This window comes from Gobius niger, assembly GCF_951799975.1.
Source record: "Gobius niger genome assembly, chromosome: 3".
Taxonomy (NCBI): domain Eukaryota; kingdom Metazoa; phylum Chordata; class Actinopteri; order Gobiiformes; family Gobiidae; genus Gobius; species Gobius niger.
This window is the reverse complement of record NC_136854.1, coordinates 23,803,338-23,829,189: the sequence shown is the minus strand read 5'-3', so window position 1 is coordinate 23,829,189 and position 25,852 is coordinate 23,803,338. Positions and strand designations below refer to the sequence as shown.

Below are 25,852 nucleotides of genomic sequence, written 5' to 3'. Positions count from 1 at the left end.
GTGTCAACAAACAGGAATCTCTTTCTCAACCCCCATTAGAGACATGTGCGAAGACTAAAAAACCATTACAGTTCCTGCTAATGACCAACTTGTGGCTCTGAAGCACTGACTGCACCGTCCTTTCATTAGACTTACAATAGACTGCAACACAAACACTTCAGCATTTATCATTATAATTATCTCGTATGCAACCGAAAAAATTAGCAAGTGAATGAATATTAAACAAGTGTAAGGACCTTTTTGAATAGAGATCTCAGATTACAGAAAAGGTTTTGTCCATTATGACATGAGGTACCGCTGTGGTGTAAGCACATTACACATTTTAAAGGCACCACAAACTGGGACGTGAAGATCTGCTTTGGAGATAGATCAATATTATATGGTAATAGCATTAAAGTCTTGTAAGGCCAAGACCGAGGGGAGGCTGTGGCGATTCGTTACCGTGCAACTGAGCTTTATAGTCCTGTCCATCCCCATTATGAAGGTGTAGCAGAGAGAAGGCGGGGTGCACAAAAGACCCTCACTGGGACCATCCAATAAATATGTAATGCCTGATGTATACTTTCTCTCACTGTAATTATACTACAGCAGTCATGACGGACACAAACACCATGGCAACACCAGCTCTCCATTCACTTTTATGGAGCACAAAAACATACATATTTAATGAAAAAATTAGAGCGGTGCACAGGTTTTTATGGGGCATCAAACTGAAATAGTCAGTTATATTTGATACATTTACACATATGAGTAGTGGTGAGTCATATGGGTGGCATGTTTTCCTTTTTGTAAAATGATAATGCTATGCTCTGCTGAACAACATTCCATATCTTACACATTTCCACATGCAGGCCAATAAAAAGGATAATAAGAATTGATTTTAAAATGTGGTTCCAATAGTAATCTTTCTTTGGTTGTATTCTCTCAGGGCTTATTCATATCAAGCACAGCGTAGTAGGCCTATCTATTCATTTAATTTCGAAATACTAGTTTTTAGTCAGTCATTAAAACATAGGGCACGTTAATAGGTTGTTATCATAAATATCCCACAACCTGACGTGGTTCCTGGCTGGACACTGGTCCGCCAACCGCAGCTTGATAACAACAGCACCGTGGGGCACGCTCTCAAGCGACGAGCAGGAGAGAGGCAGAGGGGGAGAGGTGAGAGGTTGCTGCCCAGTTGCTGCTGCTGCTGCTGCTGCTGCTGCATCGCTTCATCCTTCCCTCGGACCTAAAGGAAAAAACAAGGAGTGGTTCTGTGATTCCCCGCGAGCGGCAGGAGAAACGCGGGAGAGAAAGGGATCGCGGGGAGGGGGGCGTTTCCCTGTACGGCAGTCTCTTCTAACACTGGAGCAGTGTGTAGCATCTCCACTGGACAGCATTTTACAACAGGCGCAACGGTGAGTTCAACATCTCTCCCCTTTTTTTTTTACCTTTTTTTTTTTTTAGGTCTTTTAACCGAGAAAAGCGGCAATCACGTTTGGAGAGCCGCCATGCCGTCGCTTGCCTTACTTTACCCGACTGTTGCGGTGTTTATAAATTTGTTAATCTCCTCTTAGTGTGAGAGTTTACCATCCGAGCGCGTTCATGACTCTGCATGCTGCGAGACCTCCGCACGGCTGCCTGTAGTTTAAACAGGTTGGTCCCCAGCATCACTCTCAGGTGGCTCCAAATGACTTGAGAAGTGCACCTGCAGGCAAGCTTCACGTTTCACTCACAGCATGTCAGCACGCGCGAATCCTTTGTATTGTGTCAAAAAAAATGAAAGAGAGAGAGAGAGAGAAATGCCACACTATACATTGCATGGAAAGGGTTAAAGATTCAACCCACACTGGCCTTTCTGAACTGGCCCTGTCACTGGGAGCAGCGGATGTATTTACAAACAAAGAAAGCTTATACCCAGGCCTGTCACGTAGGGGACAGGTGCTGCTTATGTGTTTTACACTGGTGAAAGCTGTCTACTGGGCTAGGGCAAAGTAGACTGTGCACCGAGGCCTAAGAGGGTGGCCAAAAGAAGACCATGCATTATAGTTTCAAAGTTCAAGCCATTGGGAGGATTCTCATCTTGGCCTGCTGCATTAGCTTGGTATTACTAAGTTGTTCTTTGCAACAGGTGACACTGATGGAAGATATTTGGTACTGCAGGCTTAAACATAAACATGCTCATAACAGCGCCTTTTAGTTCCAAGCAATTAGGCAGTAATGTGCAGGCAGCAGCTTCTGTCTGTCTGTCTCCAGCTCTGCTCTGTCTTGTCTTTGCCTCAGGCGCAGCCACTTGTGATTTTTTTTTTTTCTTTTTGTCTACTCTCCCTGGTCAGGTGCATTAAAAAGGTTGATAAGCCTGTTGATACCAGACATAAATATGAAACCCAGACCAATTTTCTTTCATTAGGCCTCCCAGATGGAGCCAGTTTGCCTTCAATCAAGTCTATTCAGGAAATTGATTTTCTTATAAATGCAAACCAGATGTCTTTAACCCTCATTGGGATGTCTGGGGTATAAATATAGGCGCAAATGTCAAGGATACAGTGATGCTGACACACATTCATTTGCAACATGACTGAGCAAAATGAATGTAGTGCACTCACAATCCCAAACCCATAGTATATTTGCGTCTGGAACGGCATCCCGCCTCAAAGCTCAAATGCAAGTCATTCTTTTTGGAGGCAGGTGATTTGCTGTGCCTCCATGAGGAATAATGGTTTGTTGTTTGTAACTTCAGAACAGCTGTAACTTGTCCATATTCTGATCATGTACTCAACGAGGACTATAGGATTTGAATAATTGTGAGAGTCTTACGTTTTATTTTTGTGTTCTTATTAACATCCACAAAGCGCTGTGCCAAAACACAAATATAAAGGTCTACAGAACAAATCCAAAAGCTGTGGGCAAACGTTTTGTGCATTTTAAAAAGTAGGAATAGAAAAACAAGCTGATGGCCTAAATTGCTGAAACCTCACTCACTACCCCACCCATCGCTCTCAGGACTGGGCGATACATATGAGAACAAATAATTTACAGAAATGAGTACATTATAGACTTTACTAATGATTATGAACATAAACGAGATGGACCTCATAAATAACCTACAAGTTTCCATGTTTCTCTGAGTCACATGCTGTTCCTGCCACTGAATTTTAATTGAAATCGCTATCTCAACTTTGGTCAATCTCAATTACTGTCATGGTTTTTCTTAATGGTCAGGTCTAAAGCCTCCTGCAGCAGTAAAAGCTCCTGGTTTGATGTTTGGAGAACAATAGAAGATTTTTTTGTTTTAGCTGTATATTTTAGAGCTCTATCTTGCTCATAAACCATATCTGTAAAAGTTATATCTATTTGTTGATCAATATTGACCAATGCCCTTATCCTTCGTATCGGGACTGGGGAGAGAGACAATCCCACCTTTATACTGTATCTTCATCCACCATAAGTACCATAAGAAACATTCCTTCAAATTAGACAGAGACATTTTGGTGACACAAAGCGAACACGAGTCCACTGTCTTCTGTAGACACCAATAGGAGCATGTATTTTTACCCCAGATCGCTGACACCTACGTACATCTTTTCACAGCTCTTGGTGAGAACAGAAGACACGTCCACTTGAGTTGCTATCATCAACACAGCCCCAGACACGGACAGTTGAGGACTGGAGGCGAGATGAGGGACTACTAGAAGGAAGCATATAGGTAATGAGCAAGACACAGTGTCAGGAGAATCTTCTGTGCTTGGCCTGTATATATATTTCCTCCCTTTTTTTTTTGAGCTTTAACAATGACAGCATGGGGTTAGGAAGTGCAGGTGTGAGTGAGGTGGATGAAGGGGGCAGTCCTCGTGTGAGCACTGGGTCTCACGGTGCGTGGATTTGATGGATAAGAACATTTGGCTAGATAAACAAGAGAGGGGGGAAGGTTAAACACAGAGCGAAGGGGAGGCAGAGACTAAGGCGACTAGAGTGAGCGCCATAATTAGAGTGGAAAGGTTAATAGGAGGAACATAAGAACTAGGGGTTGTCCAAAGGGAGCTGTCTATGGTGCTGATCCTCTTCCTGTATCCTAACCCCGCTTATTGGTTTCCTTAACACCTCTTTTTCTTCCCAATAACTGTCCGTGTTCTCTCCTGCTTCGCTGCTGATTGACAACTACTGTGTCTCTAATTGGCAAGTGCGGATAGGGAAAAGCCAAGGCTTATTCTCCGTGGGATGGACCGAGGAAGACAGAAAGAAGACTGTGTGTACTGAGGGGGAGGAGGAGGAGGAAGCAAGGAAGGGGGGCCCCATACCGGGGAGTCTTTCAGCCAGAGAGAGTGCTGAAGGATAGTCGAGGAGACAAAGATAGTGAGAATTTAAAAAAAAGAAAAAAAAAAGATCATGTTGAATAGGAAGTAGGAGACGAGGAGGGAGGGGGTGGACGTAGGTGAAGGCTGAACATCTGTTTGGTAATCACTCTCTCCCCTTGGAGCGCTTGTAACACACGCTGACACCTTTTTGATAATTGGTGAGCGGGGCCTCTCCCTCGGCACTCATGGCTAAACGCTTACTTGATACCGCTGAGAGCAAAGGGACTGGGCTGTTGGCAGCATGATATGTTTACTCGACTCAGTTCAGGTAAGGATGCACAGCAAGCTGCCCATGTGGGTGTACGCGGCGTTCTCTAACACTTACAATAAGGCAATTAGTCTGACAATGTGTTCCTTGATGGGACTGCCACGCATGTGTGAAACGTGTGTGGAAGCAATTCAGCTGCTTTGTGATTCAAGGATAAACATGAGTTTCTTTTCTCTCCTCTATCTCTCTCTCCTTCTCTCGTTGTTCCTCCTCTAGGTGCTGTTCTTAAGGGAAATGTCCGCACAGACCTCCTCCTTCCAGCGCACAGCAATATTGTTGGGAGAGCACAGAGCTGAAAGGATATTTGCTGAAAAGGAGAGAATGAGCTGCCGAGCAAAGAAGAGGATGAGCAGGACTAGGAGGAGGTGGGCCTTTCTGCTCCAGTCTCGACCACGGGTATTCTTGGGTTGATAATACAGATGTGGATGTTATTGCTTGAGAATACGCGTAGTTGAGTGGTAGCATTGTCCACTGACCTAGACTGACATGATATCTAATCATACACCCACACTGGAAAGACTTTGCTTTTTACTTAACGACATGTATATGATTGTTATGGAGTTAACTCGGGAAGGTTTTGTCAGAACATTCTTGGTGAAATAAAACCCAGCGATTGAAAAGGTTTTATTGCACAAGGTTTATCAAGCGTGTCACTTTTTGCACCTTGGCTGGAAATGGATTTGTGCAGGTGCTGGGGTTTCCAGCTGGAGAACCAGGAGGAGAAATAAGTAAATTGGGGTCCCAAGCCATAGTCTGGGCATTAGTTCAGGGAGCTTAACAACAAGATCTTCAGTCAGACATTAAGTCAAAGCCTTTCTGATTGCATAGCCTTGTCACTCACTTGTGCAGACAAGAGCTTATAATCTTTTTACTTGATGAGTGTCTTTCATGGCCCTTCGCATACTAGACTTTTTTCCTCTCATTGAACAGATTTTTAACTTTGGATATAATACTGGCCATTTATGTCTTGTCAATGTATCAATGTACCACTATGTTTCTAAGTACTGCTCCGCTTCTATTTTTGACTCTTCAGTTCAGGCTAAAAGTGTGTAGATGTCCTGTAGCAGCAACAGGAGACAATAACACATGAGGACATGTCAAGTCTCACACCCATGGTCTGACATTTCAGCAGCCGGCTCAGCTGACTGGCTGTCATGCAGTCTCGTAAACACACAGTATAAGTGAGTGCATAAACTGCACAGAGTTCACACTATCCGCATGCCAACAGGCAAATGTTGCACTGATGATCTTTAACTGCACACTTTAGATACAAGTGCTCGATGTAACATGCTGCCACGGTTCACTGGGTCCAAGTCTGTGGGGAATAAGGGACTGATTGATTTTTTGAGTCACTATTTTTAGACAGAATGATGGATGTTTATGCCTTTTATTGATCAGTAATGGGGTGGGTCTTTACAATTCTTAAATGTCAGGGATGCTGATTAATCAGGAACCAGAGCTCTAGCAAAAGATGGTTTAAATGTTCAGTACATTAACATCATTGCTCAGTATTATAAATGAGAAAATCAACATTTCAGTGCAAATTCAGCAATATATTTGCATGTGTTTTGCAAACTTGCGCATGATAAATTATGCTCTTATAATTTACTTTTCCATGACTTCTTCGTGCTGTGTAAGCAAATTCATTAGGGCAGCACATAATTGTAATTTACTTTAATATCGTGTCATTGTAGGGTGTACTTGTTGAATGGCCAAAGCCATTTTGGCGTTTTGTGTGTATTTGTCTGTGAGTGTGCGCTTCTAAGCAACAAAATGACTATTGTGAGCACAGCTCCAGGTGCCTAGCAACCGAATCGCTCGGTTTCCCTGGCAACAGTTGCCTCGCACTCGCTGTGTGGGTGATTGGCAGCCTTGACAACGAAGACAGAGTGACACTTGACCTCGCGTGCTGAATGGAAGAGAAAAAAGACACAACGAGGAACAGAAGAAGGGCTGGAGCTGGGAGGGGGCTCGGAGACAGAGGAGACTCAGTGATAATCATTCTCCATTGTAATCATCCTCCAGCATGTTTCATAAGGCGTTGTCAATACCTCTCCAGCTGGGGTCCATCATCAAACACAATGCACAGTGCAGTACGCGCATACACTCTTCCTGGGTGGAGAGCTCAGACAGGCACTCCACATCTCATCTATTATCACTCAGCTCGGCTATTGCACAGCCCGCTACACTGTGTCTGCTTTCATTTGTGCTCTGCTACATCCTGGGCTCACAGCGGGGAGCAATGGATACTGGACTTCTGGAAAATGTGTCATGTCATAGATGCCAAGGGAGGCTAGATCAGTGCGCTGTACTTACTGTACAGAGGTATTTGAATAAGACAAACTGATAAATTACAGAAACTATAATAAATCACCAATTGGTTGTTTGTGGTACTAACTCTCTTTGTAGAAATCTAATTTACGTCAAATTTTGGTGTTGACCTATACAGTGAAATGTTGTTTAGAATAGACTTAGCATGTAACTCTGGTTTATATTCTTTATTACATGAATGCAAGATGTACAGTGGGGTGTGAGAAGAAGGCGCACAGAATTTATGTCCAACTGTTAATCCTTGGGATGGATCCATCATCCCTGGGTTTTGTATTACAGCCAGTGGCACAGGGAACAATTTTAGGTCGAAGAATGGATTGAATACATTTCCTTCATATCCTGAAGAACAACGTAAGACCATCTGTGAAAAAGCTGGCGTTACAAAGCAAATGGCTTCTACAAATGGGTAATGATCGTAAACAAAGCTTAAAATCTACGATGGATTACATCAAGAGGTGCAGTCAGAAGGTTTTGTTGTGATCTTCACAGTCTCCTGACCTAAACATCATTGAAGATCTATGGATAAACCTCCAAAGAGCAGTGTGTGACATACAGTCCAGAATTCTCTTAGTTCTGGAAGACTTGTGTTCGGAGGAAAGGGTTACAATCCCTCAAATAAGCATTGAAAGACACTTTAAAAAGCATTTAAAGCAGTGATACGTGCCATGTTTGGGGTCTTCGAGACACTGCAGGGTGCCCAAGCCTTGCCCGGCCTTTTTTACATTTTTATGTTGAAAATGTCAAGTGTTAAAACCTGGGGGGGGGGGAGGGGGGGGGGTCATCTACAACCATTCACATTAGAAATTTTGATCTGGAGTGCCTACACTTTCACATTACACAGTATATACATGATTTAAAAAAATATATATTATACACCCCTTTACCTTATTATTTGCAGATCTGTGAAGTAAGAACAGCACAGCTAACACTGGCTGAAAGATTTTATTGCTTTCATAATTTTTAAGTTACAACTTTAAAGTTTGCGTATTATACATGTTTATACAATTAATATATACCTATTTCACAGATGCATCAATTAGATGCATTTCTAAATGTGTACATTATGAGGTAAAAACTGGCTTACTCTGTGCCAGTGGTTCCCAAAGTGGGGATCAGTGCCCCATACTGAAGTGAGGAGTCGCAAGATGATTTTGAGAGTTTCTACATTTCTGACATTGAATTTGATTGAAAACAGCATCTTTTAGCGAAATTAAGCCAAATATCAAAATACCGTATCCTAACAAACATCATTAGCCCTATTTTAAGTGTTTTGCACCTTGAATTATAATGAATGCTAATTCCATTTTACAGCAGTGAGTCCTTGAGTTGTTGGTTGAGTCATTTTGGAGGTCGTGGCCTGAAAAGTTTGGGAACCCCTGCTCTAAGCAGCCATTTCTATTTGTACATGTTCAGACCACTGTGTCCTGAGATTCAGATGTGAATGAGCACAAACATAAAACTCTGTTAACTAACAGGTTTCTACTGTACAGCAGAAGTATTTGAGTAACTTTGATTAATCATTTCCTTTATTTAAGCACACTGTGAAAACTAAAAACTAAGGAAACTAAAACTCTAAATAACATCTTAAACATAGCATTGAAAACGTTCAAATTAAAAGTTTCAAAGAGTTTCCCAGGATGCACCAAAAACACCCAATCTATTTCCCATCTAAATTGGCAAAAGCAAAATCACAGTGGCCAGTTCATAAAGCCATATAAAAATACATTATGTAACAATCAGGTGCTGTGATCAATACAGTCTTGGTCACATTACACACAATAGCCCATCTGTTGAAGGTAGTTCCACAAGGGCTACTGATTTGCAGCTTCACAGGCATCTATCCAGTCACTATACACATCAACAGCCTCTGATAGATCTGTGAGGGATATGTTAAGGGCGACACAGTTTGGAGCATGAAAACATAAATGTAAGACAGACTGAAGTTTTGTCAAATGTGTAGTTAAATCTGCACACAAGGATACATGTAATGGGGGTTTGAAACTCCTCCAGACAAACAGAGCAGGAGATTATGCCAGTATTCCTGCTCCGCTCCCTGTTACGAAGAACAAATAGTGACATTCAACATTAAGTTAACTGAATGAGGTGTGTGTCAAAAAAGAGCAAATCTTGTTATTACATCTTCACATCACATGACTTCTCGTGGTTGCAGAAAGGGCAGGTAAACTGGGACTCTAAATCGCCAGTCAATTTCTTCTTTGGAGGGGGATTTCTTTTGGACTTTCGACGTCCCATGGCAGACACAGGATCTAGTCTGAGAGAGAGGGAACAAGTTTAAAAAGAAGTTATCAACCACAGTATAAGTAGGCCAGGCCACAAGCACGCAGCAGGCCGGAGACAGTACAAGTGGACACAGCTTCAATAACTTGTGGCCGCCGTAAACAACACGCCGCCATATGGGCTCGTAGCAAGCTAATGTTAGCATATGTGTTGTGTCAAACGAGTTTAATACTATTTCCACACAGTCTGAGAGTAAGGCACGTGGGAAGTTTAACATACTTTCAGATGACTATTACACTGAACAAAAGCTTCATGAGCCCACTATTTACCTTTCGTTGTAGGACACGAGTTAGTAACAAGAGGAAATCCCAAATCTTAGATCCCGGCACCGGCGTCACGTGATTGGAAGAGTTTACTCAGATCTCGGCCTGTGATTGGTTAGCTGACCCGTCAATCACGACGACCCATACCGCGTGGTGGCGACAGAAACTCAGCAGGTTTGTTTTGAGATGAAACTATAGATCAATGGATTAAACTCGCATTTTATTGTTTTATAAATCTGTTTGTTAGATTTACGTTTTCGTGAATTATGTTGGCGTGTTTTGAAGTCGGTTAAAAACAGATATTCTGATGATGATGCTTATCAGTTGCGCATCCACTTTTCTTGTGGATGGCTTGTGATAGTTTAACGAATTAAAATAACTTTTCACAGTAAAGTACCACAGCGTTCATTCATCTACAGTCACATATGTTTGCCCAGACTCTTATAAAAATGCATATAAACTTTAAATCTGTGTGTTTTTCCCTACACAGGCAAATTATGTGGACTGTGAAGGCGATTGGATACGGTCTCCTTGCCATCTCTGTCACTGAGTTGCTTGGAATACTTTATCGTAAATACAGAGCAAGAAAAATACTCAATGACGTGCTTTTTTTCCCCTCTGAGCTGGCTTGTGTGGAACACCTTTTCAGCCCTTCAATGCCTTAGTGGGTGAAACATGACATTCTAGTAGATTTGCTGACGATGCAAGTTCAATGTGCATGCAAACACTGCCTTCTTTTCTCCTGTGTTCGTGTCTTGTGTGTTCACAGTCCCTGTTACTGCGCATTGCCTCATGGTGTTGAGACATCCTTCTCCCGTCTCATCCGCCACATCCTGTCCGCCTCATCATCTTTGGATCTGTGTGTTTTTGCCTTTTCCAACATGGACCTGTGCAGGGCTGTACTCGCGCTGCACAGAAGAGGAGTGATCATCCGTGTGCTCAGTGACAAGGACTACACTGCTATCTCAGGCTCCCAGATTGGGCCCCTCCGCAAAGCAGGTGAGGATAATGTGTTTCCCCTATAGTCACAAGCAAAATCCAACTTTCCCTGTGCGGCGGAATAATGTTTGTGCCCAGTGTAGAAATTCAAAAAGCTTTGTATACAGCTATAAATGTTTGGACTAGTTCTATTAATATTACGTAGTTAATAAATAATAATTTGCAGTTCCAACATGGTAGAAGTTGTCATCAGCGCCCTATGGTAAATGAGAGGAAAAACAGCAGGCAACACGGTGCACTCACACTGTTCCAGTCTCTTTAAGAAATTGCTTCTTGTGAACAATTTTAACAAAGAATTAAGTAAGTACAAAATTGGCACCGCTGATTTAATCAGGCAAAGTGTTTCTCTGTCTCCACTATGCAAACATCAGCATATCACTTTAGAGGAATTCTTCTCAATCAAAAATGATCTTCCAGAGAAGCTTTTAGTCTCAAGTAGCTGTAAGTAGTCGAACGCAAAACATATTTGTTTTCTCCAAATATGGTCCACATTTAGCCTGGCATTTTTCCAGGATGCTAGAGCACAGTGAAATGCGTACTAGACCCATACACTGCTCACTAGCCCCACACAGTAAATGGCACAAAATGAATTCCCTAAAATCTTGAAACCAGCAATATTTGGTTTGGAAGCAGATGTTAATATTGGACTGTTACACCTAAACCCTGATCACCAAGATTTTCTCGAAAGACACAATGGGGGATGGGAGCGCTTGTGAAATTATACAGCATTTGTTTTGTATCATAATAATACAGTGGAGTTCTAACTCAATGTTGTGGTTGCTCTGAAGCTTCATTATAACATCAGTAAACTTAAACTTGGAGCATGTTCATCATTATGTATGGCCGGAAAAAAACTACTTTTTATAAAAGTGACCTGCTTGCAATTGTCGACAGACCAAATAGGAGCGATATGAGAGGATCTGTTTGGCAACGCAGGTGATCGACTATTGATACGATTGATTTCTGCCCTAGTTCATTTTCTAGAAAATAAACATTTATTCAGAATATTTACTTTTGCATTAATGAAATGCATGGCACTTTTCTGCAGTTTCTTCACTTCCCACCTATGTGCTCTGTAGGCATCTGTGTGCGCTGTGATGTGGGGTCTGTGTACATGCATCATAAGTTTGCTGTGGTGGACAGCAACATTCTCATCACTGGCTCCCTCAACTGGACACTGACAGCAGTGCAGGGAAACATGGAGAACCTTATCATCACCATGGAGCCTGACCTGGTGAGGCCCTTCATCCAGGAGTTTCATCGGCTATGGGAGCGCAATGACCCTGCAAGAAATCCCCTCAACAAAAACCTCAACTCAGTTAAAACGCACTAGAGGCCATGACTGGTTTAAAATACAGTGTTTCTGATATAGTTCTGAAAATCCCTCCTTTAAAAATGGCCTGGGCATATGAAGATTTTTTTAATTGAAACTGTTCTGTGTTTTAATTATTTTATTATGTTTTCATTTTGGTGTTTAATGTTTCAAGATTTCAGAACAGAAACATGTAGCCTGTATAAAATTGCGTCCTGAATGTGTAATTTGTAATAAGTGTGTGGTCTTCTTTGGGAGCAGATTATTAGAAATACAACTGGCGATTTTGTGTTTGCTTGATACCAGCACGGTAACAATCTGATGTTTGCATTTTATGCGTCAGCTCATAATATGATTCATGTTGATGGTTTGTAGCAGTTTTACTAAGTCTTAAAGCTGTCATCTGTTCTAAACTTGTTTTCACTGTGATTCACTTTAATTCATCTGAAAATCATTTGATCTCATTCGTTTTTTAGCAGTTAGCACATGGGTATTTGTGTAAATTTATTTGCAAACTTATCATGGGTTTGGGTGTAAGCATCACTTGTCTTTAACTGCTAGACCCAACACAACATTTAACCCAGTTAGAGCTGCAGATGTGCCTGAACATAAAATAAGAATAGCTGGTACCGTATTCCCTGATTGGATAACCATGGCACTTTCTCGGTTATGATAAAGGTACGCTTTAAGTTGTGTTGTATTATTGTGAAGCCCCTGGCGGAAGCACCTCCCATTGTTTCTCCCTTTAGCCTGTTGCAGTGGATGGACTGATATTTAACATATGCGGAGTGAGGAGATCCGGGTGCAGAGTCCGTCCAAGCGCAGCCTCAAGTGTGTGACTACGACGTGGGAGGAACCCACGACAGCACGTATATCAAGGTATTTTTTTTTGCAATATATCCTACTTCAATTTGTTTTTGTCGGCAACAACCATATGGCACCAAGTTTCTGCATCTTTATCAGTTTTCAAAAGTGAATTCGCGGCACCCAACAGTGCCTCTTTCCTTTTTCGCACCTGAATTTGAGCGCAGGGCACGTATGAAATGTCAGATTAAAAGAGAAAGTCATGCTTATTTTGCGCAATTAACTTTGTATCACATCCACTTGGGCACTTGAACAAACGCATGCGCACTTTGTGGTGTTTCGCTGAGCGCTTTCTCTCCGCAACAACGTGCAAACCACCCTGATAGACTGCGGTTCCGTGAGCGGTAATGCTGAGGTGGTCTCCCGGGAGCTCCGAGCAATCAGCGAAGAGTTGGCTTCTGTCAGCCCCGCTACGAGGTGGGGAGGGGGGAGGGCCGCCGAGATGGTACAAGGTCTACAAGGATGAATGAACGTTTCATCCTGCTTATGATGCAGCGGGACGGAGGAGGAAAGGCACTGTGTGGATGGATGATGACAGGGCTGAGTGTGAGCGCATGTGTAAGATAGAAGGGAGGGAGGTTTAGACTCAGTAAGGGAAGATTAATGGTAATGTAAGTGAGATTGTGTGTGTCGGTTTAATCTGTAGTCTGTCAGTGGATGAAAGGTCAGACGGATGGATTTATGGAACGATCCGTGCGCCTCACGTAACGCTCAGCAACAACAACCCATAAGTTTGGAGCCGGTGACAAATGCACTAACGCACCATCGAGGGCCCAATGGCCTGACTGCGAGTCATACTCATCAAATAAAAGTTTAAAGATGCGGGGTTCGGTGGCCATAGGAAAAAACAAAACAAATAATATCTGCTTGTGTGTGTGTTAGAATAGCACATCTTTGGTTATTTGGTTATTTATTTTATGTTTATTTGTCGTATTGCAATTGAATACACATCTATTTACTGTGATTTTTCATTTACTCAGAAAATGTTTCCATAATATGGCAGTTTTCATTCCTCTTTCAATTATGAGGTGTTTTTATAAAGACAGCATTTTTATTAATGTGATTAAGTGATTATCATGTTTTCCTCCCCTGTCATATCAAAACCATTAGGGCTTTTATTATTTATTATCCCCACCAATCAAGGAAACGCAATTTTAAGACTCATATTAGCCTTCAACATAAAAGCACCATTAGCTGTTTACATTTTCAACACACTCAAGGCACTCGTCTAGCCACAAGGGGTCAGTATAAGAACACATTTCTGTTTGTGTACAGAAAGTAGCATGCCATTCACAAGTGAAGCTTATTTTTTGTCTGTCATAGTCTGTCATAAAATCTCTCCGACAATGCACTGACCACGACAATGCAAATGGTCGATGATTGCATTTACCCACTTAGCCTTTACTTGCAATGTTTTAAAAGATGATCTGATTTTTGTTTTTTCACAGTGACTGGACGAAATCACATAAACATTTCTACTTTGAAAAGCTTTTCTTTTAATTTTGCTCCTTTTCTTCTTTGTCTCCGCAGATGGCTTCAGCCCAAGAGCCTGGACAACAAAGCCAGGAGCAGAGAGATGCCGCAGATCAAAATTTTGACTACATGTTCAAACTGTTGATCATCGGTAACAGTAGCGTGGGCAAAACCTCCTTCCTCTTCCGATTTGCAGACAACTCTTTTACCTCTGCCTTTGTCAGCACCGTGGGTATTGACTTCAAAGTCAAGACCATCTACCGAAAAGACAAGAGGGTCAAGCTACAGATCTGGGTAAGACAAAGGAAAACAATGTACTTGAGACAGGGTAAATGACAGGCCTACTCAAGAGTTCAATGAGAGCCACTTGATGTTTGTAAGCTTTTAGCAAGAGAACATCATCTTCATTCTACAATAGGACAAAGGAGTGGTGACGCAGGCCTATGACTCAGAGAAGGATGTTTGCTCAGTGTAAGAGTTCGGAAGTTGGCACAGAGGCTGGTTTATGTACCAGGCAACCTCCTTACACATTTCATTTAGTCTCCGGTAGCACGGGAACACATGCAGTATAAAACTTTTATTTCAGTTGTAAGGATTTTACCTGATGTGTTATAATTCAAGGTGTGATAATTGTGACTATCAAAATGTTTCTTTCTCCTCAAAAATCTTTCCAAAACTGAAATTTTATATTGGCTTTAATTGTTGTTACTGGAAACTGAGACCGTTAGCTGGCAAAAAAAAATAGACAGGAAGGACTTGCCACAAACAAACCCAAGCGGCCTGGCCTGTTATATTAATGATAATAATAATAATAATAATTTTAAAATTCATGTTCATGCCTCAAGTGTCTTTGCCTTTTTTTGTAATCCCTGCTCAGGCTCATAGTATCTTGAAGAGGCTACATCATCAAAACATTTTTAGTAGGGAAAAAATCTCAATAATCATCATGGGACTTTACTATAGTGAGGTTTTATAATATTTCTTTGGCAGAAACTGCACCTATTTTTAGAGTTTGGACGAGGCGATGGAATATTTTTGTGTGTTAAATTATACTGGAGGAGAGCACATGTTTTTGTTTGACCTGAGGTTTGCACATAACAAAGGTATGTCTAAGTTTATGAATCAGCTTCATGTATTTATCATCATTCTGAAAAAATCTAATCAAATTAAACCTAGATTGATCAATATCATGAAAAAAGTGACACTTTTTTTGCCATATCGTCCAGCCGCAAGTGCAATGTTAACTAATAGCAACAACACATGCATACAGTATTACTCACAAATATACTCCCCTGTGGACTTGGGCCTAGTCCTTACCTCCTAAACGCCTCATTTGCACAAGACAGGTATTTCCCTTTGCATCTCCCACAGGCTCCGTATTTCAAAGCACTTTGTTAAATCATGATTACACAGCACTGCTTGTTCCTCCTGGCTCTCCGCAGTTTGCCCTCTTGCACTACGCTGCCTGTCGAGGACGTAGCGTAAACTCATTTCTCTCTATGGTTAATGACAGTTGATGTTTCACATGGTCCCCAGACGGCAGCGTTCATGAAAGATGCATGGCCTTTCAGCTGCTGAGCGAAATGTGCTTACTGCGCAGACTGACGCTCACGACAGATCTATTACGAAATGCGAGGGGAAGGATAGGAGGACCCGGAGCACTGTGCCCAGATTAAACTCGTACATCTCTCCAGCTAATGTATTCTTCACACTGTGGTCTCTCTGTGTTTGCCTGATGCAGAGGATGTTGCCATGTCCATATGTACTCGTACTACTTCTGTCAGAACTATTACTTGTAGTTTTCACTTAAAGCTTTTCAATCAATAATATAGGCCTCTTCATACCCTTAATTAGGCCAATATCTTCCATGAATTCCAATCGTGGTATTCTAGTGTATGGCAGCCAGCATTACGGAGGCTGCCATAAATCATAATAATAATGATTCACTCCATTTAAAAGAATTTTTAGAACATTTTAGGCTCAATTGTGATTTAAAGTTGTAAATTTACAAATGCATATACATTTTATGCACAAATTTGTGGAGTATGGTGATTGTATTGCAGATTATTTTCCTAATATTGCCAAACGTATTGCGACACAACTAGCAATGTACACCGTTCTTTAAAGGTACACTGCGTAACATTTTGGACATCAATACAAAACATGTTCCAAATGACCAGCTAATTTCTGTAGTGGGTAATAAAGAATGGATTAGATGAGAATTTAACCTGTTTAAATCTCAAATTCTGCTGACTTTAGTCACATCTCCATAGAAACAAGCTGAAGATGTACCCACTCCTGGTAAAGTTACAGCCATGTCTTAGGAGAGGTGAGCTGCTCACAGTAAAAGCTCATGTTTGTTTGTACAATTATGAGGTATTTTTCAATTATGAAAATATCTGTCATAAATCAAATGCTTGTATTTTTCAATTTATTTATTGGGTTAAATTCTACGAGGTATGGATTTAATGGTGCATTATGGGAAATAAAGGTTTAATGTGTATTTGACCTTTCAGTGACTGTATGGGTGGTTAACATGGCGCCTATCCTGGTGGCCGGTAGAACACTCCAGTATAAATAGTTTTTTTTAGGTCTCTGGTAGGTTTTCGCTGCCAATGGAACTGTCACCATGGTTACGTATACATTCCATCCAGAAATCAGAACCCGAAAAAACCTGAAATAAAATTGTTCCTGTAGCGTAACCTAGAGGCGCCAAGCTAGCCTCCCATTCAGCCACTGGGTCACTGAAAGGTGAAAGTTGCATAATGCACCTTTTTAAAGTATCTGCATTTTTTAGGCTACCTATCATCTATTGGCCTCAAAATAAATTACTCAATGATGAGTTTAGAATGCTTTATGTCTGTAATGGATACCTAAAAATCTTTCAAGACAAAACAACAATTCGTATCAATATTAAATCCACAAAATAAGGGCATTTAAAAGGCCATTTGCGTTTTGAACTTGTTTGTCCCGCACTAATGTTATTTTCCCTTATTGTATTTTTCTGATGCATAAGAGTGACACTAATTAATATTGTCACATATCGTATTATTTTGCAGCTGCTTAGAATTATTCAAACGGGCCCTAAAATATCATATTTTATTTTTTTCTGGAGTTTGCAAATTGGCATCCGTCTTGGAAAATCCGCATATCATCCTTTTAAGGTTTGTGACATTATGGGACATTCAGAGTCAGCATTTAAGCTATATTTTTTCAGAGTAATAAAAAAGAGCAGTCACCTTTATTTTGAACTGATATAACAGTTACTGGTAGGCCGGCTGTATAAATGGTTAATGCCTAATCTCAATGGTTGCCGTCAGTTGCTTGTCATATTTTTTCTTTTTCTTTTTTGCACTGTAGCTTATGTTTGAGTAATGTTTTACAGGACACTGCCGGGCAGGAGCGCTACCGCACGATAACCACAGCCTATTACAGAGGAGCTATGGGCTTCCTGCTCATGTATGACATCACCAGCCAGGACTCATTCTGCGCTGTGCAGGACTGGTGAGTGGAAACACCCGATGACACAATGTCTTCATGCACTGGCCGCAATGATGCTGCGTATGTGGTTTTATTATGTTCTGGACGGCAGAGCACGGCTAATAAAATTCAACAAAGCCAATACAAACTGTTTCCGTCACACAGGGTTTTTATGTACGAATTATTACAGAAATGACAGCGCAATTAAAGCAAGTTTAACAATGCAAGACTATTTTTACAATAATAAAATAGTCATGATGACAGTTTTTAACATGTGCTATTAATAAAATGCCTGGGTGACTGAGAGCCTGCACAGAAAAACAGTCACTTCCAGTTTTAATGTTATATTTTTGTGGCATGTTTACCCTTGAAACCTGTTTTAGCCTCAAATAAAGATCCCCTCTGTGTCTTCAGGGCGACCCAGATCAGGACCTACTCGTGGGACAACGCGCAGGTGGTGCTGGTGGGCAACAAGCTGGACTTGGAGGAGGACAGACAGGTTCCTGTAATGGACGCGCGGAGACTGGCCTCGGAGCTAGGTCAGTCTTTTATGACTTTGACGACGTTCAACTTTCCTGCTTAATCATTAACAAGCGCGCTCTTTTCCCCTTTATGTTTTTGCTCCTGTAGGCTTCCTGTTCTTTGAGGCAAGCGCCAAAGACAACATCAACGTGAAGCAGGTCTTTGACAGTCTTGTAGATGTCATTTGTGAGAAGATGAATGACAGCGTTAATGGAGATGCCGGTCAGTCCACGAGTAACACTTCTGCTGGACTCATCCTGAATGAGGGCACTAAGGGGGGCTGTGCATGTTGACCATTCTCGGTGGGACAGAAGGACTGTGTCTGTTCAACATAAATTGCCAAAATAGTGTGAATGTTTTTGTATATATATATGCATCACTGTACACGCGACTGTTACACTGAAGTACCAAAGAATGAACTTGCTGTGCCTTATGTTTGTGTTGTATGCCGAGGTGGGGAGAAGCTTAATACACTCCCTGAAGAGTTTTGTCATAATTATTAATAACTACATTCATCATCCATATAACTAACATTTTAAAATGTATTAGAAAAAGAAAAAGACTCTATAAATCAAACTGAAAAAGAAATAGCAAATGTCCACCCTCCTCTGGTTGTTTCTTCTGTGTGGGGCCTGATCGCGAGCGTAGCTCCCAAGCTCCTACATGGCTTTTGTTGTGACGTGGCTCCCTCTAGTGGTTTTTTGTTATGACTGCATCACTGTGAAATGAGCGTCACTTCTGTGTACAGAGCTCCAAAAAACGGCAAAAAATTAAATGAGTTCGACTAAATATTATTGTATGTGTTTTTTGTTGTTTTTTTTGCACCCGTGTAGCGTCACTTTTAGTGGATTAATAGTTGGATTGTTCCACCGTCTGAAATTATGAGAACAACAGCTCTTATCACAATCTACTCTCCTTTTCTAGGCTTGCGTTGTTAAAAATGATCATATCAAATAATGTTAATTATTATAATATTGATCTAGAAAATTAATTGAATTACCAACCAGCTGTATATTTAATTTATTGTTAAAATATGGACTTTGATGATGCTCTTGAGCGCTGGCGAATACTGGGGATTAATACATACAGACTAACATCTATAATGCAATGTTATATTCTGTATAAAAAGTAATGCATGTATATTAACTAGATATGTAAACAGAGGTGGGCAGTACGCCGTTACATTTACTCACGCACATGTACTTAAGTAACTTTTAGAAGTAACTGTACATTTCAGGTACAGTACATTTTACTTCTAGTAAACCTTTAAGTGACAAATCTTCATTTTGACGCGTAAAATAGATGTGATTTGTTTCCTTAATTCTTCAAAATGATTTCTTTTTAAATGTTTTATGGGATTTTCTTTGAAATTATTACAATTTTCACATTATTCCATGTTTTGTTCTGCATAATTTATGTCACAGCTGAAACATAAATCAGTAACTCAGTACTCCCAGTACTCAAGCAAAACTTTCCCCAGGTACTCTTTTTACTCTTGAGTAAATATTTGGGCCACTACTTTATACTTCTGCCTACCTCTGGTAATGATATTTTGCCGTCCTCTATTTCCTGTTGACACATTGATAAATGAGCGAAGGAAAAAGGCTTCAGTTTATTTGAGGGAATGCTGCAGATATAAACTAAGATAAAGATTAACTCAACTCAGTTGTCAGGAGTTTCCTCGATGAATAACCTTAACTGTCTGGCCTAAATGTAAAACTGGTATATGGATGTGTCAAACCTTTCTAAACCTGTTTTTAAGGATATAGCAACAATATATAAGGATATAGCAAAAAGTTCATTTATTCCTGTAATTCAACTTAAAATGTGAAACTAATGTATGTTATAGACTCATTAGACGCAAAGTGAGATATGTCAAGCCTTTATTTGCTAATTTTGATGATTATGGCTTACAGTCCATTTTCAAGATATTCTAATGAGATTTTTAATTTGAGGTTTTTACAAGCTGAGCCATAATAATCAAAACAAATGATTTAACAAATAAAGTCTATACATATCTCACTTTGCATGTAATGAGTCTATATCATAAATTAGTTTCACAGTTGAACAACAGAAATGAATCTTCTAATTTTCCGAGTTTCTCCTGTACTGTGCTAAATGATTTTCTCTGAGTTTGTGAAAGCATAATTGAATGTCATGTCATGCTGCTGTCACTTTTTTCCGTTCTAAAAATAAATGAAGATACTGCACATCATAAAGTAATTCACTGTCTCAAGTTTTCCTGTATTGGAACAAATCATTAACTACTGAACCAGTAGACAATGCGCTTCTTGTAAACTTTATTATGGAATTTATAATGTTTTTACAGAGGACTTTGAACCAGGAAGTTTTGGCCCTGGTGTCAGTGACGTGTTGAACTCCCCCTGACCATAGCGGTGTGTGAAACTCGTGAACAGATAAAGGGGCTTGCTGAAACAGGCAGAGTCACACTCCTCCAGTCACCACAGTGAACAACCTTCAGAGCAGGTAAACACTCTTCTTTGGCTCTATTTCACAACCATAATGTACAGGCAACTATTTAATCCTGAGCTTGATCAATCTGACTCCAGGTTCCAGACAATTTCCTTTTAAGTACAATGAGTGGGCTGATGTGGAGCTAGAATCCCAAGCCATAAATTGTACCAAACTCAAAAGAACTGATTAAATTGCATCCGGAAGGGCATCTGGTGGGATACTAGAAGAATCTAAAATCTCTCACTTAGCCATAAGAAAGAGGAACAGTAGTGTATGTGTTGAAGAAGTAGTTATATTAGTTTAAAACATTTCAGTTTTTCTCTTCATTTAGGAGGAAGTTCATTTCTGTGTAATATATTTTGAAATAGCCCACTGCTTGGGGTCATTGCTAAATTTTCATCGACTGCTGGAAACAGTAACAATCACGTGTTGAGTAAGTATAAGATAAGGAAATTATTACAGTCCATCAAACTGAGCTCAATTCCTGATACTGCCATCACATGTTTATGGTCTTTCCCAGCTACTGGTTGATAACCTACTGGATAACAAAGGTCGACATTTATCTTCAGTGGCCAGTGTTTTTTCATTTAGGCTGTAACTTCCAAATATTGTAAAACATTTTATCAGTGTTAAATGAGCAAATTTTCATAAAAGTAAGAAAATGTACCGTTCAGCCGAAACCCTGGCTGACGTCAGAGTCAAACCTGCCAAAACAGAGAAGTGGAGGCCCTCTTCTCTCCTCAGTCCTTCCTGTTAATGTGTAACTTAAGCAAAGCCCATCTGACCTATGTTAGTGCGTCTGTAAAGCCACCACAGACACTGAAGTCATTCTCTCTACAACAGGTTCTTGCATTTTTCATATTCAGTAATCATTTTTGCTTGTTTTCCAGGAATCAAACATATATTAAGCCAAAATGTGTTGCACGGGCTTACTCAAGACTATGATGTTCATTTTCAACGGCGTCATCTTTGTAAGTACATTGTCATTTTTATATTCTAGTATGTGATTTATCTTCTCAAAGAATATGTGTTAGAACCTGATTTTATTCCTAAGTATGTCCACTATGTCTGAAAACACCAAACTTATGACTGTTTCTATGGTGTGGTGCAGTTGGCCGGTGCCGCCGTCCTGGCTCTGGGGATATGGGTGAAAGTGGACAGTGGTTCTCTGATGGCCTTCGTGGGGAGCATAGAAGGCGCTCCTGCCGGTTTGGACCAGCTGGCTAATGTCAGTTATGTGCTCATTGGTGTGGGAGCGGTGCTGCTGGTCATTGGCTTCCTGGGCTGCTGTGGAGCTGTGAAGGAGAGCCGCTGCATGCTGCTCACGGTGAGGAACGCTCGCCTCCACAGAGTGCGGCAGGTCGTCTGATCGTATGACATAAGATATGGCAGGCAACCACAAATGGAGTTGTCTCTGGCCAAACATTTGAATAATTGTCTTGACATTTGGTTGTGTATTGTAACAAAACGTTTCAAAAGGACTGTTGTAACTTCTTGTTTTGTTTCATGGAGAAATGGAGAAAGATGCTCTGTGATCACGAATTTCTATGCTTTGAGTTTGTTAAGTGTAATATTTTTTTTTGTCTCTATGCAGTTCTTTAGTATTGTGCTGATTATCTTCATCATTGAGGTGGCAGGAGCTATAGTCCTGTTCGTCTTTCCAGATCTGGTAAGTGACTTCAATATGGTCAAGTTGAAAAAAATGCCTCCAGATTTAGATTCATTCACAATACAATGTGTGCTCTCAGGCTGTTACCCTGCTTCGAGGTCTGGAGGAGGAAGTGAGAAAGGACCTTTCTGAAAACTATGGTAAAGAAGACAGCCAAGTCACTGAGCTCTGGGATACCACCATGGAGCAGGTAAGGCACCTATTTGATTTATTTATTTTTTAATGCGATTTTCCAACAAAATAAAATTCATTATAACATGTTCTCTCTTTCTCTTCAGTTTAAATGCTGTGGCTTTATGAACTATACTGATTTTGAAGATTCACCATTTGTCAGTAATTCAAGTGCCTATCCACCCACATGCTGCGAAAATCCTACAAGCGAGGTGTGCTCTCTTGGAGCAGCAACAAACTCGGTATGTGCCATTTAAAGCACTGTTATTTACATCATGTTGACCCAATGACAATGAAGCAACCCTAATTTGTTTGTTTTTCTGTTTTTTTGTTGTTTTGTTTTATTTCTTCAGGAAATCCCTGGGTGTTTTTATAAACTGGTGGAGTTCATTGAGGATAATTCTGTAATCGTTGCCGGCGTAGCCCTGGGGATCGCTGCTCTAGAGGTACAGATACACTCTTAAGATTAAGATATGAAAGGGCTGTAAAAAAGAAAGAAAAAAATACATTTTTGTTGTGTATGTTGATTATTTCATTTATCAGTAGTAGTAGTAGTAGTAGTAGTAGTAGTAGTAGTAGTAGTAGTAGCAGCAGTAGAAGTAATAGTAGCAGTAGTAGTAGCAGTAGCAGCAGCAACAGCAGCAGCAGTAGTAGTAGTAGTAGTAGCAGTAGTAGTAGTAGTAGTAGTAGTAGCAGTAGTAGCAGCAGCAGTAGAAGTAATAGTAGCAGTAGCAGTAGTAGTAGCAGTAGCAGTAGCAGTAGTAGTAGTAGTAGTAGTAGAAGTAATAGTAGCAGCAGCAGTAGTAGTAGTAGTAGTAGTAGAAGTAATAGTAGCAGTAGCAGTAGCAGTAGCAGCAGTAGTAGTTGTAGTAGTAGCAGTAGCAGTAGCAGTAGTAGTAGCAGCAGCAGTAGTAGTAGTAGTAGTAGTAGTAGTAGTAGTAGTAGTAGCAGTAGTAGTAGTAGCAGTAGCAGCAGTAGTAGTAGCAGTAGCAGTAGTAGTAGTAGCAGCAGCAGCAGCAGCAGCAGCAGCAGTAGTAGTAGTAGTAGTAGTAGTAGTAGTTGTAGCAGTAGTAGTAGTAGCAGTAGCAGCAGCAGCAGCAGCAGCAGCAGTAGTAGTAGTAGTAGTAGTAGTAGTAGAAGTAATAGTAGCAGTAGCAGTAGCAGTAGCAGCAGTAGTAGTAGTAGTAGCAGTAGTAGTAGCAGTAGTAGTAGCAGTAGCAGCAGCAGCAGCAGTAGTAGTAGTAGTAGTATTAGTAGTAGAAGTAATAGTAGCAGTAGCAGTAGTAGTAGTAGTAGCAGTAGCAGTAGCAGTAGCAGCAGTAGTAGTAGTAGTAGTAGTAGCAGTAGCAGTAGCAGTAGTAGTAGCAGCAGCAGCAGCAGCAGCAGCAGCAGCAGCAGTAGTAGTAGTAGTAGTAGTAGTAGTAGTAGTGAGCCAGTGCTGTCCAGTCACTGTGCCAGAAATGTGGCTGCCACTCCAAAGTATCTGAAGAAGCTTACCTTCACCAAGTATGAGTAATGAATGACGTAAAGCCGCTTCAAGCTCTGACTCAAGTACAAATTATTACTTTGTCAAGGTATTTCTTCACCTTTTTAGTGACACTGATAGTTTTAATGAGGGAAACTATGACAGTATTTTCAATAATAAACTATAGACTGACACCTGTATTTGTTTTTCCAGATTGCAGCTATGGTGGTCTCGATGATTCTGTATAAAGACATCGGTCGAAAGGCGTAGTCTCTAAGTCACACTTTTTGTATCATTCTCATCTGTACATTTTATTTATGTTTGTCTAAATGTGATGAGACATGCTGAAACACTGTGTTTGTAATGAAGCATGTCAATCAATCACAGTAATGCAATATTAAAAGGTTCATTATGTAACTTTTTATGAAAGAAACAAAAGTTGACCCAGTGGCTGTATGGGCGGTGCAGGATCAGATGTTTTTAAGCGTTGGTTTCCACTGCTGCTGGAACCATCTCTATAGTAATGCATTTATTCCATTCAGGAAACCTACCAGAAACCTGGAAACAATGGATCCTAGAGGCCACATTGATGGAAAGTAAAGGCCCATGCACCACCACAGGGTCAATAAAAGTTCAGATAGGCACCAATATGAATATGAACTTATTCTCTTTTTTTGCATTAAAAAGTTACATAATGTACTTTTAAGAGACATTAACATTTTTGTATAAAAATTGTTGAAATGATAAAAAATGAAAAACTTACGAGCAGTGAACACATGTATGTATTACTTTCCTAATTAATAATTGACTGAATTTCCATTTGTGATTGCCAAGACCGTTGATAAAGAGTTATAATCATTAAGTGATGCAATTGGAAATTATTTGAATCATATAATAGAAATAAAAGACCTTGACCTTTATCAGGTTAAGTGGTATATTAACTCTGTCCAACTATAATTATTATCAATTTGAGCTGACATACTTAACATTTTTTAAATTAGATTTGTAATTTTAACTTGTACATATAAAAATAAAAGATGTAAAAATAAAACTACAAATGTTGCTGTAAATGCAGTGTTGAAATAACTCTTTTGTTCATTGTGGTGCAGTGTTGTCTTGACCAATGGAAGCAACAGAAAGTATTAAATGGTGCCAGTAATTGTGGGTCAAAAAAGTCTTTCTTTTTTTCTCAAATATATGAGTTTGGATTATTCAGTATGTTTATGGAATTTTGTTTATTCGTATGGAATTTGTTTTTTGTAGGTAACTGTGACGATAAAAACAGATTACCAGATTTTCCTGTGGGCACTGTATTAACAATATATCAGTCTCTGAAACTACTACAAAATAAAACAAAATTCTACAACATAAAATAATCATTATATCATGTATACATTTAGGAGAAATTACATTCTCATTAAAACATAGAGCCATTGTTTGTGTTTTTCAAAGGACTTGTTAAATCCCGTGCTTTTTGGAGTGTGCTGGGGTGTAATCTGTCAGAGGGGTGAATTCTCGTGGGCTGCGGTTCACTTTGGGCTGACATGAAGAGGACGTGGGTCACAAAGAGAAAGTCAAACAGTGTCCCGTTGTGGAGCTGAGACCGGGGCGCCCTTCAGCACCCACTGAGTGATCACGTCACGGGTGAGCACTCCTATTCAGCTGTAATTGTGTAATAATGGCACATCAAGGGCCGTGCTCAGAGCAGGGCTGCGTGTGGGAAGGAATGAACAAGAGCGTTTGCACAGAGAGTGTAAAATCATTATTGTTCTGTGGCACTAAAAATCAACAATTGGAGATGCTTCGAACTATGATGAAATAGAAAAAAAAAAACGTGAAAAGTGACATACATGCGCAACAGCTAATCCGTAACGAAATAAATGTGCAGAAAGAATACAATTTACATGACAATGCTGAAAGAAAAA

At 40.3% G+C, this 25,852-nt stretch overlaps 4 protein-coding genes and 1 long non-coding RNA gene across 6 annotated transcripts; 4 read left to right on the top strand and 1 right to left on the bottom strand.

Moving 5' to 3' along the window:
- Positions 1 to 1,085: 1,085 nt before the first annotated feature.
- Positions 1,086 to 6,942, top strand: LOC306961331. 2 transcript variants are annotated; one of them, XR_013792752.1, is made up of 4 exons: positions 1,086 to 1,400; positions 1,560 to 1,638; positions 3,574 to 3,688; positions 4,822 to 6,942. It is a non-coding gene; the product is annotated as an uncharacterized lncRNA (long non-coding RNA). The 2 variants fall into 2 exon arrangements; XR_013792753.1 differs by lacking the exon at positions 1,560 to 1,638 and having other exon boundaries at positions 1,088 to 1,400.
- Positions 6,943 to 7,870: 928 nt separating this feature from the next.
- On the bottom strand, positions 7,871 to 9,591 carry LOC306961172 (transcription elongation factor 1 homolog). Its single transcript, XM_079553796.1, has 4 exons — positions 9,504 to 9,591; positions 9,074 to 9,208; positions 8,919 to 8,989; positions 7,871 to 8,812 (listed from the first exon to the last, which is right to left on the bottom strand). The coding sequence occupies exons 2-4, from the start codon at positions 9,187 to 9,189 to the stop codon at positions 8,748 to 8,750; spliced, it is 252 nt and encodes an 83-aa protein (XP_079409922.1). The 5' UTR covers positions 9,190 to 9,208; positions 9,504 to 9,591; the 3' UTR covers positions 7,871 to 8,747.
- Positions 9,592 to 10,066: 475 nt separating this feature from the next.
- On the top strand, positions 10,067 to 11,829 carry pld6 (phospholipase D family, member 6; the record flags this gene model as incomplete). Its single annotated transcript, XM_079553660.1, has 3 exons — positions 10,067 to 10,161; positions 10,267 to 10,496; positions 11,576 to 11,829. Exons 1-3 carry the CDS (start codon positions 10,154 to 10,156, stop codon positions 11,827 to 11,829), a joined length of 492 nt encoding a protein of 163 aa, XP_079409786.1. The 5' UTR covers positions 10,067 to 10,153.
- A 737-nt stretch (positions 11,830 to 12,566) lies between these two features.
- On the top strand, positions 12,567 to 18,926 carry LOC306960536 (ras-related protein Rab-3D-like). Its single transcript, XM_079552969.1, has 5 exons — positions 12,567 to 12,687; positions 14,203 to 14,439; positions 17,531 to 17,649; positions 18,040 to 18,164; positions 18,256 to 18,926. The coding sequence occupies exons 2-5, from the start codon at positions 14,203 to 14,205 to the stop codon at positions 18,438 to 18,440; spliced, it is 666 nt and encodes a 221-aa protein (XP_079409095.1). The 5' UTR covers positions 12,567 to 12,687; the 3' UTR covers positions 18,441 to 18,926.
- A 1,683-nt stretch (positions 18,927 to 20,609) lies between these two features.
- tspan34a (tetraspanin 34a) lies at positions 20,610 to 24,564 on the top strand. The gene is made up of 8 exons (XM_079553043.1): positions 20,610 to 20,634; positions 21,513 to 21,593; positions 21,734 to 21,949; positions 22,217 to 22,291; positions 22,371 to 22,481; positions 22,570 to 22,704; positions 22,816 to 22,908; positions 24,141 to 24,564. Exons 2-8 carry the CDS (start codon positions 21,537 to 21,539, stop codon positions 24,195 to 24,197), a joined length of 744 nt encoding a protein of 247 aa, XP_079409169.1. The 5' UTR covers positions 20,610 to 20,634; positions 21,513 to 21,536; the 3' UTR covers positions 24,198 to 24,564.
- Positions 24,565 to 25,852: the final 1,288 nt, after the last annotated feature.